This window comes from Oenanthe melanoleuca, chromosome 10 (assembly GCF_029582105.1).
Source record: "Oenanthe melanoleuca isolate GR-GAL-2019-014 chromosome 10, OMel1.0, whole genome shotgun sequence".
NCBI lineage: Eukaryota > Metazoa > Chordata > Aves > Passeriformes > Muscicapidae > Oenanthe > Oenanthe melanoleuca.
Window position 1 is genome coordinate 7242548 of NC_079344.1, and position 13414 is coordinate 7255961.

At 39.3% G+C, this 13414-nt stretch overlaps 1 protein-coding gene across 4 annotated transcripts in view; it reads left to right on the forward strand.

Annotated features, from left to right (window-relative positions):
* Positions 1-13414, forward strand: part of SLC12A1 (solute carrier family 12 member 1) — a 44670-nt gene that overhangs the window by 25301 nt on the left and 5955 nt on the right. For all 4 annotated transcript variants that reach the window (XM_056499989.1, XM_056499991.1, XM_056499992.1 and 1 more), the window contains 9 exons: positions 876-1031; positions 2717-2816; positions 2900-3011; positions 5392-5532; positions 7387-7493; positions 8281-8363; positions 10696-10839; positions 12759-12890; positions 13123-13234. In XM_056499989.1, the coding sequence (XP_056355964.1) occupies positions 876-1031; positions 2717-2816; positions 2900-3011; positions 5392-5532; positions 7387-7493; positions 8281-8363; positions 10696-10839; positions 12759-12890; positions 13123-13234 (1087 nt within the window). The remainder of the gene's footprint in view (positions 1-875; positions 1032-2716; positions 2817-2899; positions 3012-5391; positions 5533-7386; positions 7494-8280; positions 8364-10695; positions 10840-12758; positions 12891-13122; positions 13235-13414) is intronic.

Consider the following 13414-nt stretch of genomic DNA (forward strand, 5'->3'; position numbering starts at 1 on the left):
TACTTAACATTTCAGGCAGAACTGCAGCCATTTTTCTTTTCTCATTTCCTCCAGTTAATTTCTGCCAATTCACAATGACAGATTATAATAATTGCAAGGCTGCAGGACAGGAAATGTCTTCCCAGCAGGTCCTTCCCATTCCCTCATTATAAAGATAATCCAAGATAGGGTTGCTTAGCCTCTTGTATTTTCTGTGTTTTTCCCCTCTCCAAAGTCTGCTCTGTAGAACACCTGGCAGAGACCTGCAAACCATGAAGGCTCAGTGCTTGCCTCATCATTTTAATTGGTAGCAGGGGATAGAATCAGTAGTGCAGCTGAAGAGCAGCAGGAATAATATCTTTTTAAAGTCACTTGCAGATGATTTTATTTTTCTGCCTCAAGAACCAGGCAATTTCCAAGTTTAAGACAGGTGCACATACAATATTGGGATAAACACTCCTCTCAGCAAGAGTTTAGCTACCAACTGTAAGTTCTGTGTATATGCATCAAAAGAACACAGTCAGCAGTGTTTTCAGGTAATTTCAGGAAATTAATCAGGAGGTTACCTGGAGTTACAGGTAATCTTCTGATTTTCTGAAATATTCTGATCCAGTAAACTTTAATTTTGCAAAAATATATATGAACAGTACTCAAAACCAGGCTGAACAAAGCAGTAAGAAAGAGAGTAGCAGAAGGCCTATAAGGCCTAGTATTCTATAAATTGAAACCTATATCAGCCAACACATGAAAATTTCTGTACATATAGTGCCTAATCTCTCTCATCCCTTCTGACAGAGCCTGAAACAAACTGTACATGGGATTTTATGCACAAAAATCATGGTTCCATTTATCAATATATTTTATCTCTTCCAATTTCCTGAATTCTCTTTAAACAGGTTGGAGACCTGCATTCAGATATTATAACATGTGGGTGTCACTTTTTGGAGCCCTGCTGTGCTGCGGGGTGATGTTTGTCATCAACTGGTGGGCAGCTCTCATCACTTATGCCATTGAGCTCTTCCTATATATTTATGTAACATATAAGAAGCCAGGTAAGGCCAAACCCCACTATTATTACATGTATATTACATGTTGTGCTGCTAGACTGGATTTTAAAATAATTGATTCTGCTAACAGAATTAGAAATTATTCTTCTGTGCTATCCTTATTTAAAGGGAAATCTGAAGCGTCCTGTTAAACTGCACTTTATATAATATAGATTAAGCTGATAGTCTGGTGACTGCCTGTTTAACAAGCAGTTCAAGTGTGGTTTCAGTTTTCAGCAGACTGGTTTATTCCCACCACATCTTTATGACATTTGGGCTTTTACTTGAGTATTACGCATAATTTTTTCCACTCACGCACAAGATCTTACCTGAATTTTGCAGCACTCTTAGCTGACTCATGCACGGTCCTCACTCAAAATGTAAATCTGCTGCCCATTATAAAGTAAAAATGCAAGCTGAATTACTTATGAACTGATCATCCTCCAGCACCTCCCTACAATTCCCCTGTAAATTAAGACAGATGGGCCCACTTTACTGCTGGAAAAAACTACTTAGTAACTCAGCAAATCACAGGAGCTGTCCTCAAAAACCTGGTTTAAGACCAGACAGTCTGGCTATTCATAACCAGGACAAAGCTAACCCAGGTCCAGATTTCTGTGCTAACCACCTGAATTACTTTGCAGCAGAAAACATAAAACAAAACCAACAAATAAAAGAGGCACAGTTCCCAGCAATAGATGTACTTTTATTGGAGTTAGCTTGGGACAGCAACACCTGGTCTGAGACTGTGCAATTGTTTCTGCAGCTGTTGTCTGTCCTCCCTATCTGTGCTCTCTCACACCCACTGGGATGGTCTGTGCTTCTCTCCCTATAAATATATCATTAGCTGCAGGAAAGCACACCCACCTCAAGCCAGTTGTCAAAAACATTTCAGGATTTCTACCCTTTCCTTGGATATTACCAGTGTCCCTGATACTAAGTAGCACCTTAAAGCTTGGTTAAATTCACTGCAGCTACTGTACACAAAGCTCTCTGTCTCTCCTGCTAAGAGAGTGACTTTTGTTCAGAAGTAATTTACCAGCAAATGGAGGGTTCAGGAAAAACTAATATTCCTGAGAAAAGGCAACTTTACACAAACCTCCACTTAGTTTCACTTAATATTGGCTTTGTACCTTGGCATAACAGAACTTGATCTGCATTCATGTAGATCTCAAAGTGTAGAAAGACATTTCTTGTATGTCTCCACTGACCAAACAGCTCCACAATAATGAGAAAAGATGTATATGCCAAAACGGGGTTTGGAGAGCAATTTTTGGCCTATACAGTGGAACAGAGCAAACTGCCACCGGCAATGTTCCTTCCTACTGCTTTTATTTGCACTTCCTGAAATTCCACACCACATACATGACTCAGGGCTGTCCATTTTCTAAATGGGAGAGGGACACAAAGTTAATGAAACAAGTAAGAAAATAGTTTTTAAGCAGAAGAAGAACATTCCCTACAATGTTTAAATAAAGAATGAAACTATTTACTTGCATAGGGTTTTCTGCATCACACAAGAAAAACCAATTCATTCTATTATGAAGCACAAAGAACAATAGGTCTATCTCTTAAAAAGTATGAGAGAATATAGTCTGCTTTTCATAGAGAACACCATTGCTGATTTTTGTGACAGAACATAGGGAAAAGCCTGTGGATTAATATGCATTATTTCTCTTTATTATATGCAGAAGTAAACTGGGGCTCCTCTACACAGGCTCTTTACTTTGTTAATGCCTTAGACAGTGCTCTGGCATTAACGACAGTGGAAGACCATGTGAAAAACTTCAGGTAGGATTTCAATGAACAGTAGAATGGTTTGTCCTGAATCTATACATCAGCCAGTTATATACAACCTCTTTTTTCTCCACCAGACCCCAGTGCCTAGCATTAACAGGAGCTCCTATGGTCAGGCCTGCTCTGCTAGACATCACCCACACCTTCACGAAGAACAACGGGCTGTGTATCTGCTGTGAAGTGTACACGGTAAGGGAACTCACCCAAATCTGCACACCCAGCACCAGTGGGGCTGCAGGTCCCTGTTACACATTCCACTCCCACTCAGCACACGGTGTTCCCACTGGTGCTCACTGACAGCTGTGCACACCACCAAAGAGATTTGCACTGAGAATGAATTTTGTCATAATTCTTGACTCGAAAGCTATTGGCTGATATAAAGCCTGATAGTAAATGCCTCACTGAAATATATTTCAAGATTCATAGCAGGTGAACCAAAAATGGTTTGGACAAAAAAAAACAAACTTACAAGGAAAGATTTTAGGCTTAAAAAACAGAACTCCCCCAAACTACACAAACCGCAAAATTTGAAGGGTTATTTTGTTTGAGTCAAATTAACCAGGTTCTATTTTCAGCTTTGTCACTGATTTGCAGAGTTGGGGTTTGGCAATTAATTCAGCTCTCTTTGCAGTGATTCCTCCAAAACTGTTACAATGCTAATTTTGAGGATAAACATGCTCTTCTGAGATCTAAGGAGAGGAACAAAGTGTATTTCTAGATATAAATACACAGCAAATGATATATCTTAGAGGATGAAGATCTAGCCTCTCATTAGGACAGAAAAAAAATAGATAGGCTTGTAGTGTAGGGAGAAAATGTATTTTAAATATTACAGTGTCCTTTTAATTTTGAGAGAGAAAAGAAAAGAACAAAACAGCTCATGGTACTAAATAGGGCTGCAGAGTCTAGATAATAGAGATAATATACTCCTCTACAGCAGTGCAGGAATAATTCATTTGATGCTGCCACATTGCAGAAACAGAGCACAGATGATCCACTTGTGATTCTTCCCAAATCAAATGAATCTATAAAGAATGAATGGTCCTAATTCTTCCCTACTATAATTATTCTCAGATTTCCCACTGCATTCAGGATAGATCCTGAGACTATGCAGCTCCCTAAAGTTGTGTTTCCGCAAGTTTTCTGAACTCTTAGGCATGTTTCTCTAAAATTAGTACTTTCTATGGAGAACTGAGATTCTATACAAAAAAAAAACCCCAAAGATTATTTTGTTAGTATAAGCTTTGTAATTGTTTAGGGGGACTTTCTAATTATTTCTTCAGCAACTTAAGTGAAATTTAATTTCTTGGTAATAAAGTGTGGCAAAATGAACCTCTATGAATTGCAAAATTGTGGTAAAAAGCAGATGATAAAATTCCTAGTAATCACATTGAAGAGCAGCCTGCAATATATATCACAACAAATACAGGAAGACTATTCAGCCATAAATGTAACTCCCAGCACATTCTGCCTCAAAAGCTGACATGCAATGCACAAAGCTTTGAAACACCAGGCCAGAGAGAACATCTTCCATTCTTTTCTTCCAAAAGGCTGCAAGAAAATTTCCAGGAACATGGTGATACATAGCTCAGAAACAGACAAAATAAAGATCACAACAGAACATAAAGATGATTGCAAGTTTACTTGTCTCTGAGGTTATGGCTGCATGTTGGCTTGAACAGTCTGAGTTTCTAGTAAAAGGGACTGTCTCCCTGCCTTCATGTAAAATATTTTTTCAGGGTTAGTCCTCAGTCTGCAAATTCCCTGGATTCCTTGTACAATTGCACAGACATTCCACAGGTGCAAAGGGGGAGCAGCAGAGGACACAGACAGGCTGGCACCTGGGACAGGGGTGGGTCTGGCCCCTCGGCCAGCAGAAATTATTGTGCAAGCCACTTGCAAAAACACCTTCAGGTACTTTCTTCTGATAGCCAGGGAAGAAGGGTAAAACTTGTTTTTTTCGTCTCCTTACTCACAATGAAACTTGAAGCTTATTGTCCAAGTTATTATTCCCAGTTTTTCAAACATCCAGGATCAAATTCTTCTTAAGTTATATCAATGTCTTGAGAGTTGGATATGCCCATAGATTTTTTCCCATTGAACTACCAGATGACCACTGAAAGAAACCTGGCAACAGAGGTATTTGCATCTTTAATTGCATTGCATTAACTCTTTTCTCTTATGACAGTAGTCAGGAACTTAACCATTTATATTTAGATCTGCTGAGACTCTTTCACACAGTTAAGTCAGGGAGGGACTTTATTCACTCTGAGGTGCTTTATTGTACCTTAGATGTTTTTTTAAAATGTTACATTCCATAGTAGTCCTTCTTTCTGTCAGAATCACTGCATTTAAGTAGCATTAACAGCCTCAGCCCTCTCAAACAGAATGTGAATTATGTTTGCACCACAGTTCTTTTCAAAGGGCTGAATCTCTGTGGACCCTTTTTGGAAAGGTATTTTTCTGACTCTCTCCATTTGCTCCCACAGCAGACTAGGTAACTCCTTCAAAATAACTGTGTGATGTACAATACAAAGCCTTCATAATAATATTTTACTGTATCATGCAGGGACCACGCAAGCTGTGTGTTAAGGAGATGAACAGTGGCATGGAAAAAAAGCAGGCCTGGCTCACAAAGAACAAAAGAAAAGCCTTTTATGCAGCAGTGGCAGCTGACAGCTTCAGAGATGGAGTCAAAAGTCTACTTCAAGTAAGCTTTTTGTTTACAGAACACACAGGAGAGTGTATATCAAAGCATCCCTTTATGCGAGACATTACCATTAGCTTGTGAAGAAGCTCTACATATATATGGATAATGTTATAGATGGAAAGGGCATTCTGGGGGTGCATGTATATTATATTACAGATTACTTCATAAAGATCTAGTTCTGGGCTATGGTATTATGAGACAAGGCAGATTGATTCTCTCCTAAATGAACAAGACACTATTATGAAAAAAGAGAAGCATCTGCAGGGCAGCATATGAATGTCTATGCAGCTGACACTTGATACACTTCAAATCAATTCTATTGTTTGGTATTACACAGCATATTAAATATCTGAAAATGTTTTGCAATAAATGAAAACTGAAAATGTGTAATATACATTTTCCGCAAATAGCGAGAAGGTCATTTAAATAAAAGTGCAATATTTTTCTATTACTTTAAGAATGCAGGAGATCATTTCCAACAGTCCATTTAAAATTGCCATAATGAAGGCACAGAGACACTGTTTTCATTTTTCCCATCTCCTTTCCTCTCTCACATATATGAATATTTAAACATATAGGTACTGAAGCAAAATGTAGAGAAAATTCATATCCTTTGTACAAAATACACTGCAGAAAAGACATCATGCCAAATGAGACAGTAGGGAACCAACTAAAATACTCTGGCTAAGTCACCCACTGGTGTCCTACCAGGGCTCTTTGTACACTTGCTGAATGGACAGTACAATTGAGCAAGATGAAATGCTATTAATAAAGATCCCTTTGTTCTGTAAAAGCCTCACAAAGACACTTCATCTTGGGCTTATACATTGTCTCAGTAGGAGATCTTTCAGATGTTTTTGAGAACTGCTACGGTCTGATGATCTCTTCCTTTGCATTACTACTTAAGAACTATTGCCAAAGTCAACTACTGGACCCCAAATAAGTCTCTTCCAGCAAACAGAAGGATAACTATATCATCATTATTGCAACCTAAAGACATTGGCAACAATTACTGATTCAACATAAACAATGCTACTCAAAAAACCCACCAAGGTTCCAACAGTTTTTACCTATTTTCTGTTTGCTAGTAGAAAAAAGTTGGCAAGTGTAACAACTTTACAAGCTGGTGTTTTGTGTATCTCCTCCTAAAGGTTCCCAATATACAGAACATTTAGATTTCTATAAACACTAGGTTAGATGAATCTTATTTCCCTTACATGTCCAGGTTTTAGCATCCAGAAACAGTTTTGAAGGCAAACTAATATCTTGACAAACCATTTCTTTTTCCTGTTTATAAACCATAATTTTATCTACAAAGCATGCTCAGCTGATTTTGGATAATCTTTAGAGAAGAACACAGTAAATTAAACAGGAACAGTTTCCAAATTCAAGGCAAAAAAACCCCAAAACAAACAAAACATTCTTAGGAGCCTATGCCTTCTCTGAGTATCTGAGATGTTTTAAGAGACTTCAGACCCACTTCATCTACTGAGTATTCTGAAGCTGATAAAAGCTTTACGCCATTATGTTAGAATGAGCATACAAACAGTTCTTGAACTCCCTCTTGATTCCAAGTTATTGAACCATTTTAATGAGAACATGTCAGAAGAAATGCAAATGAATGCTAATTTAGCAAAACTACACTTCTGTCATCTAAAATCATTTATAGTTGGAATGATTTAAAGCTAATCTTTCTGCTTTCTGCATGGATATGAGCATGAAGGACATTTATGAAATGCAATCTAGTTATAAGTGTCTCCAGAACATTGCTTCAGTTATCTTTTGCCATTAGTTTTCATTTACAGTAAAAGCATGTATGCATACCTCTCTCAAGCAGTGTTTTAATATTGGCAGGCCTCAGGACTGGGTAGAATGAAACCAAATACCCTGGTGGTTGGATTTAAGAAGGACTGGAGAAGTGCACCTGCCACTCAAGTTGAGAACTATGTGGGCATTATACAGTAAGTCAGCTCAGCACCTCCTTTTTCACTCCTCTTAGACTAGATTAATGTAGCATTTCCATACAGAATTTGAGTGTAGAAACACTGCAAGGACCTGTGTACAAACCTGGGCTCACACATCCTGGCTCTGTGGCTCAAGTTATTGCCCATCAAAAAAGGTTCATTGGCTTCCCACACCTCATAGGATCTGCTTAGCAAACAGCTTCCCACATCACAGCTGATGTGGCTTGACAATGCTAAAGAAGCTGCACTGCTGTCAGCAGTGCTTTTGCAGAACTGTATTTTCCCATTTTTAGTGGGCAGGAGCTCAGAGAAAAACAACCCTAATGTACGTACTAAGGGAATAAGAGAACATCATGGAATTCTTCTTTTAAGCCTAGGAGAATAAGGAAGAGCTTTGCTTCAAATCTCATGTGTGCCTAAGGCTCAGCAGCTCTGTGGGTTGGGATTTAGCTAGGGAACAGTCATTTTAGAACAGGCTTCTCATAGATGCTTGCTCAAAATTCACTTGTAAAGCTGAAGTGAGTTACAGAGCAACAAACCCCACCTCAGCTTTGTTATTTCCTCAGAGAAGGAAGAAAAAAATTACCCTATGGCAACCTAGTTCCTAAAAAAGTTCTGTCTGAAAGACCTGAAAGTTCTACAAATTTATATGGGGCAATTCCTTCTGCAATTTTACCTAGCCTGTCCTCCCTGTGAACACTTTCACTGATCTTTTCAAAATAGCTCTCCTCATCAACATGCACAATGTAAAATCATGTTTACTCTTCCTTTTTTTTCTTTCCAGTGATGCCTTTGATTTTGAGCTCGGTGTAATTATTGTCAGAATTAGCCAAGGATTTGATATCTCTCAGGTTCTTCAGGTTCAAGGTATGTGATGACTCTGCTGGTTCGATGACTGACTCTCATGAGTCACCATCTGCTTTCTAGAATAGCTCCTACACTCAAAACTTCCACAGTTCATCCTTGCCTGTGCAGTTTAAATCCTGCCTGAAGTCCTTGCTGATCACTGGCAGTGACAGCAGTCCAAGCCTCACACTTTAAGGGGCTCTGCACACCAGAGAACTCAACTCCCTAAGCAGTTCTAGCACAGGCACGGACTAAGGCAATAAAATCATCTTTGTGCCACAGCAACAGTTACTCTGCTGCACGTTTCCTTCCTGGTCTTGGCACACCTTCCTCTACCTGCCTACCTGATATCTGTGGGACAGAGAGGAAATGGGAAGCTGCAGTTTCGTACATCGCTGTGGAACTCAGAGTTCTCACCCACACAAAAACCTGAAAGCCACAGCAAATCCCAGTTCCCTCTCTCCCCTTTTTGTTCATTCTTCCTTAGGTTAGCAGTGCATATCTCAGGGGGAAAGGAAAAACCTTACGCCATACCACAACCATTTCGGGAGACATGCCATCTGGGAGGCAGAGGGGAACAATTCCCTTCATTTCCAGCAGGCTGGCTCTCCCTGCTGGCCCCGGGGCAGCCGGGCTGCGCCTCGAGCAGCCAGCCGGGCCTCGAGCAGCCGGGCCAGGCAAGGAGCAGCCAGGGCGGGGAATGAGCAGCCAGGCCAGGCCTTAGAGCAGCCGGACCGAGCTTTGAGCAGCCAGGCCGGACCTGGAGCAGCCGGGCCGGGCAAGGAGCAGCCAGGCAGGCCTTAGAGCAGCCAGGCCGGACCTGGAGCAGCCGGGCCGGGCCCGCGGCTCTCTGCTGCCGCCTGCTGCCCGCCCGCCGGCACAGCCCCGTTGGCCGCGGCCGCAGGATCGGGTAACGCAGGCAACCCCGAGGAAAATCACCCCGCAGAATTAAAAGGCGCCAGAGACTCCTTACAGGAACAAGGGCAGATGAACACTCACTCACCACTGGCAGTTTGATGTGCTTGGAGACCCACAGGGCTAAACTACAGGGACTCAGAAAAGATGCCAAAATAATCAAGCTCTTCTCTCCCTGTTGATTTCTGAGAGGTATCTGCCTATCTCTGCTTGATGTGAGTCAGCAACTGAATGCTCAAAATATACAGTCATTGGAACACCTGTACAACTACAGTGAAAAACAACTCTGCAATCTTACAAACGAGCAAATGTTCTCCAAGTGTTGACACAAGGAGTCAGAAAGAATTAGGGGGGGAGCCTCAAATACAAAGAAATATTTTGAAGCAGATACAGAGCCATTGTAGTGGAAAACAATTATCAACTGTGTTCTCTTATACTTGGTACAGCATTCTGTTCAATAGAAAAGCTGGGATTTTAGTTTTGAGTAAACATTAAGTTTGTGGCTATCACCATGTCTTAATAATCAGAAGTATGTGACTGTCATTGATTAAAAAGCAAAAGAAAGTATAATCTTTCTGTTGGCAACTGAGTGCTAACAGCTCATAATGTCTAGCTAGTAAGGGTTTATTCTACTTTTTTAACACAAAGTCTTAAATGAACTTACCTCATATTCAGTTAACATATTATTCAAACAGAAGATTTCCTTATGAAAAAAGTTTTCTGCAGGCAAATGCCTGGATCATATTAATTAGTACCTCACCATAATATATTCCACAATAACATATGGTGCTGTTTTCTCAGCAAAAGTCTAATATTGCTAAGATTAAATTGTTCTTCTGTATTACTAAGTTTACAGAATTGATTAGCTAAATCTTACATCTTTGCAGCTAATGCTTAAAAAATTAAAACATGAAAAATATTTCTGCATGAAGAATGATTGTATATTCAGGATCCTTACTATTTCTGAGAATCTCAAAGTACAAACCATGAGACTTTGTTCTAAGAAAAGAGACCCACAGGCTAGAACTAAATACCTCAGCTTCCTTAGTGTAGGAAGCTTTCCTAATGCCTTTTCCAATTCTTGGCTAAAAAAACAACTAAACATCCAAAACATAACTCAATAAATAATAGCTCATGTAACTATAAAATGCCATAATACTGAATTTGATTGGGAAGAGACAACCTGAGAGCAGCACCACAGTGCTGTAGGCACAGGCACCCCAAGCTAGGGCTTCCAGAGGTGAATTCAGCTTTCTTCTCCCTACCGGTTTGCAAATAAAAAGCATTCTAAAAGAAATTTTCATACCAGGAGCTTTACATTGTCTACAAAGTACCACAACACCAATTAAATCATCATCATTAGTTCAGTAAGGGATTTAATTTAAAAGACAGCAATGTGTTACCAGTTGGTTTTTTTTTTACTTTTTCTAATATACAGAGGAATTAGAGAAGCTGGAGCAGGAAAGATTGGCACTGGAAGCCACCATTAAAGAAAATGATTTTGAAGAAGGAAAAAGGGGCATCTGTGGATTCTTCAAAAAAGCCAGTACATTGAATATCTCAAAACATGAAACAAAGAAGGGTAAGTTCCAAAATGACAACTTATCCTCAACCCTTCAATGCATCACACTTCCACCAATATGCAAACTGGACTATACTCCATGCCAAAAACTCCTGAGCCACAGAGAAGCCCCTGGAACAGAACCTTGCTTCTGCAAACCATGGTGGCCACAACCCTGTGATGCAGCACAGTGAGATCCTCTGCTCATAGGACATACTATCTACAACACATTTCCCCTCATTTGTTAGATAAACTTCTCAGCTCAGCTTATGTTCATTTCTATTTGTCAAAAATAGAACATGGTTATTAAAGTTTGAGGAATACAGAACAAGTTGGTTGAGGAGTTTTGTGGTTGTTTTTTTCTTTTTAATAGGGTGTTTTAAGCTTTTAAACAGAGGCCTTCTTTCCTCCTCTCTAAAGAAAATTGGAACATATGCACAATATGCAGGGAATAACCAATCTTACTTTACTTAACATACACACACAAACTCAGTACATAGCTGAAAACCAGGTAGAAATAGCACAACTGCTATAGATTCTAAGCATAATTTCATAAAAATGCACAAGTGAAGGTGGTAAAAGTACTGAAAGTACATACACAGCATACTGTCAAATAACTAATTAACACATAACTTAGATGTGTAGGTGATGAAGTCAATATTATGTTTCAGATACGGTAAAATGATACAGACCCAATTTAAGGTCTCATTTCACAACTGCTAGGCTGTAATGATGATGACCCACTGAAGCCATGCTTGTACACAGACATGTATTTTGAGAGTTTTCCCCTGCAGAGACTATTACATCTGGCTGTGCATGCAACTCCCACCAGGTGCCAGGAAGGTCTAGAGAGTGGGAACATAAAATGCCACTATTCTTCAGCTGGCAGGTTTCAGTTGATTTTGTTTCAGTAGAACTTATTTTTATGACAATTCCACCAAGAGTGTGTAACCCTGTTTCAACTTCCCTTTAGTTGAGAAATGCATAAAGTAGATAAATGTTACACATTTTGGCTCTCTGTGTACAATAGATTATGTTAATAAATAGCCCCACCTATCTGTTTTGTTTTCATGTTCATATTCCCCAGAGTTGTTCCATCTTCCAGTAGAGATGCTAGAACTGTAGAGGAAAGCCAATAACTGCTTTGGAACTACCCTGTACACACTCCAGAAACACAGGGAAACCACACAAAGCATTTTCAGAACCTAGCAGATCAGAGCAAAACCTCTAAAGAAGCCTGTTTGTTACACTTAGAATACTGCTCTGACTCCACCTCTTTGAAATCATTGAAAGAGAAGGAGTAATAAAGCCACAGGCCTCAAAAGATGGAATGAGAGAAGGTATTGTTAGTACAGAGTCAAGACTGTATCTTTTAAAGCCAGCTAAGCAAACAGCAAGAATCAAAATTTATTTCCAATTAGCAGTGACCATGTCAGCATAGCAAAACAGCCATATGTGCTTGTGTTTTCTAATTTCCAGCTTCACCTATGCTACCCCTGCACCCCATCAGCTCATTTCATCCACTGTGACTGTGCCTTTCAGGGAGCTGTCCATTTTACAAGACAGCTGAGCTTGTAAATGATGCAAAATGACACATTTACTTCTAAAATCTATCAGATATTCCCCAGTTGCTTTTTAAGGCCCCAGTGAATTTTACATTAACTAAAAAGAGAGAGAGACAGAGAACAAATAATCAGGTAACCTTTTTCAAAATGTTATAATCTAGTGACAGTGTGTTACACAAGCTTTAGTTTCTCTGTGTATGAGAAAATTAAAAGTCCAAAGCATCTACTCTGTACCTTTTTTTTCAGATTTAAAGGATAGAAATTATGTCAGAAACAGTTCATTATCCTGAAGCTTTCCCTCCATTTGGCTCCCTAAAGCTACTTATTGCCTCACTTATCAGACATCCTTCCACATTTTTTTCTTTCTCATTACAGAAAGCACCATTAACACCATGCAGTCAATGCATGTGGGTGAATTCAATCAGAGGCTGCTAGAAGCCAGCACTCAATTTAAAAAGAAGCAAGGAAAAGGTACAATTGACATTTGGTGGCTGTTCGATGATGGAGGTAAGGAATTCGAGTAAGAATCACAGAGAAAGAGATTTCTCTGTTACCAAATATAAAAACAGACTTGGGAAGTTGCATAAAACTGGGTTTTATTAAGCTTACGTAATCAATTTTATGTCAGGCTTAAATGTTTTAAAATTAACTTACATCCAACACTGCTGAAGTGAAAGATGGAATTGTTACGATACAATGCACTAATATGATATTCCTCCAATTTTCTATGTTTTCCCAGGTCTAACAATCCTGATTCCTTACATTCTAACTATTAGGAAGAAGTGGAAGAATTGTAAATTAAGGATCTTCACTGGAGGAAAAGTCAATAGGATTGAAGAAGAAAAACTAGTGTAAATATAACTTTATTTGTCTCACTTGTTTAAAGATGCTGAATATAATGCATATACAGCAGGAAGGTGGGAATTTTTCAGCACAACTGGTTTGTTGTACTGTGGGCAGTGTGAAAAAAAAAAGTACTTGATTGAAAGGTGTTAAGCTTATGGCATAGCCCTTAAGGCTCTGCAAATGGT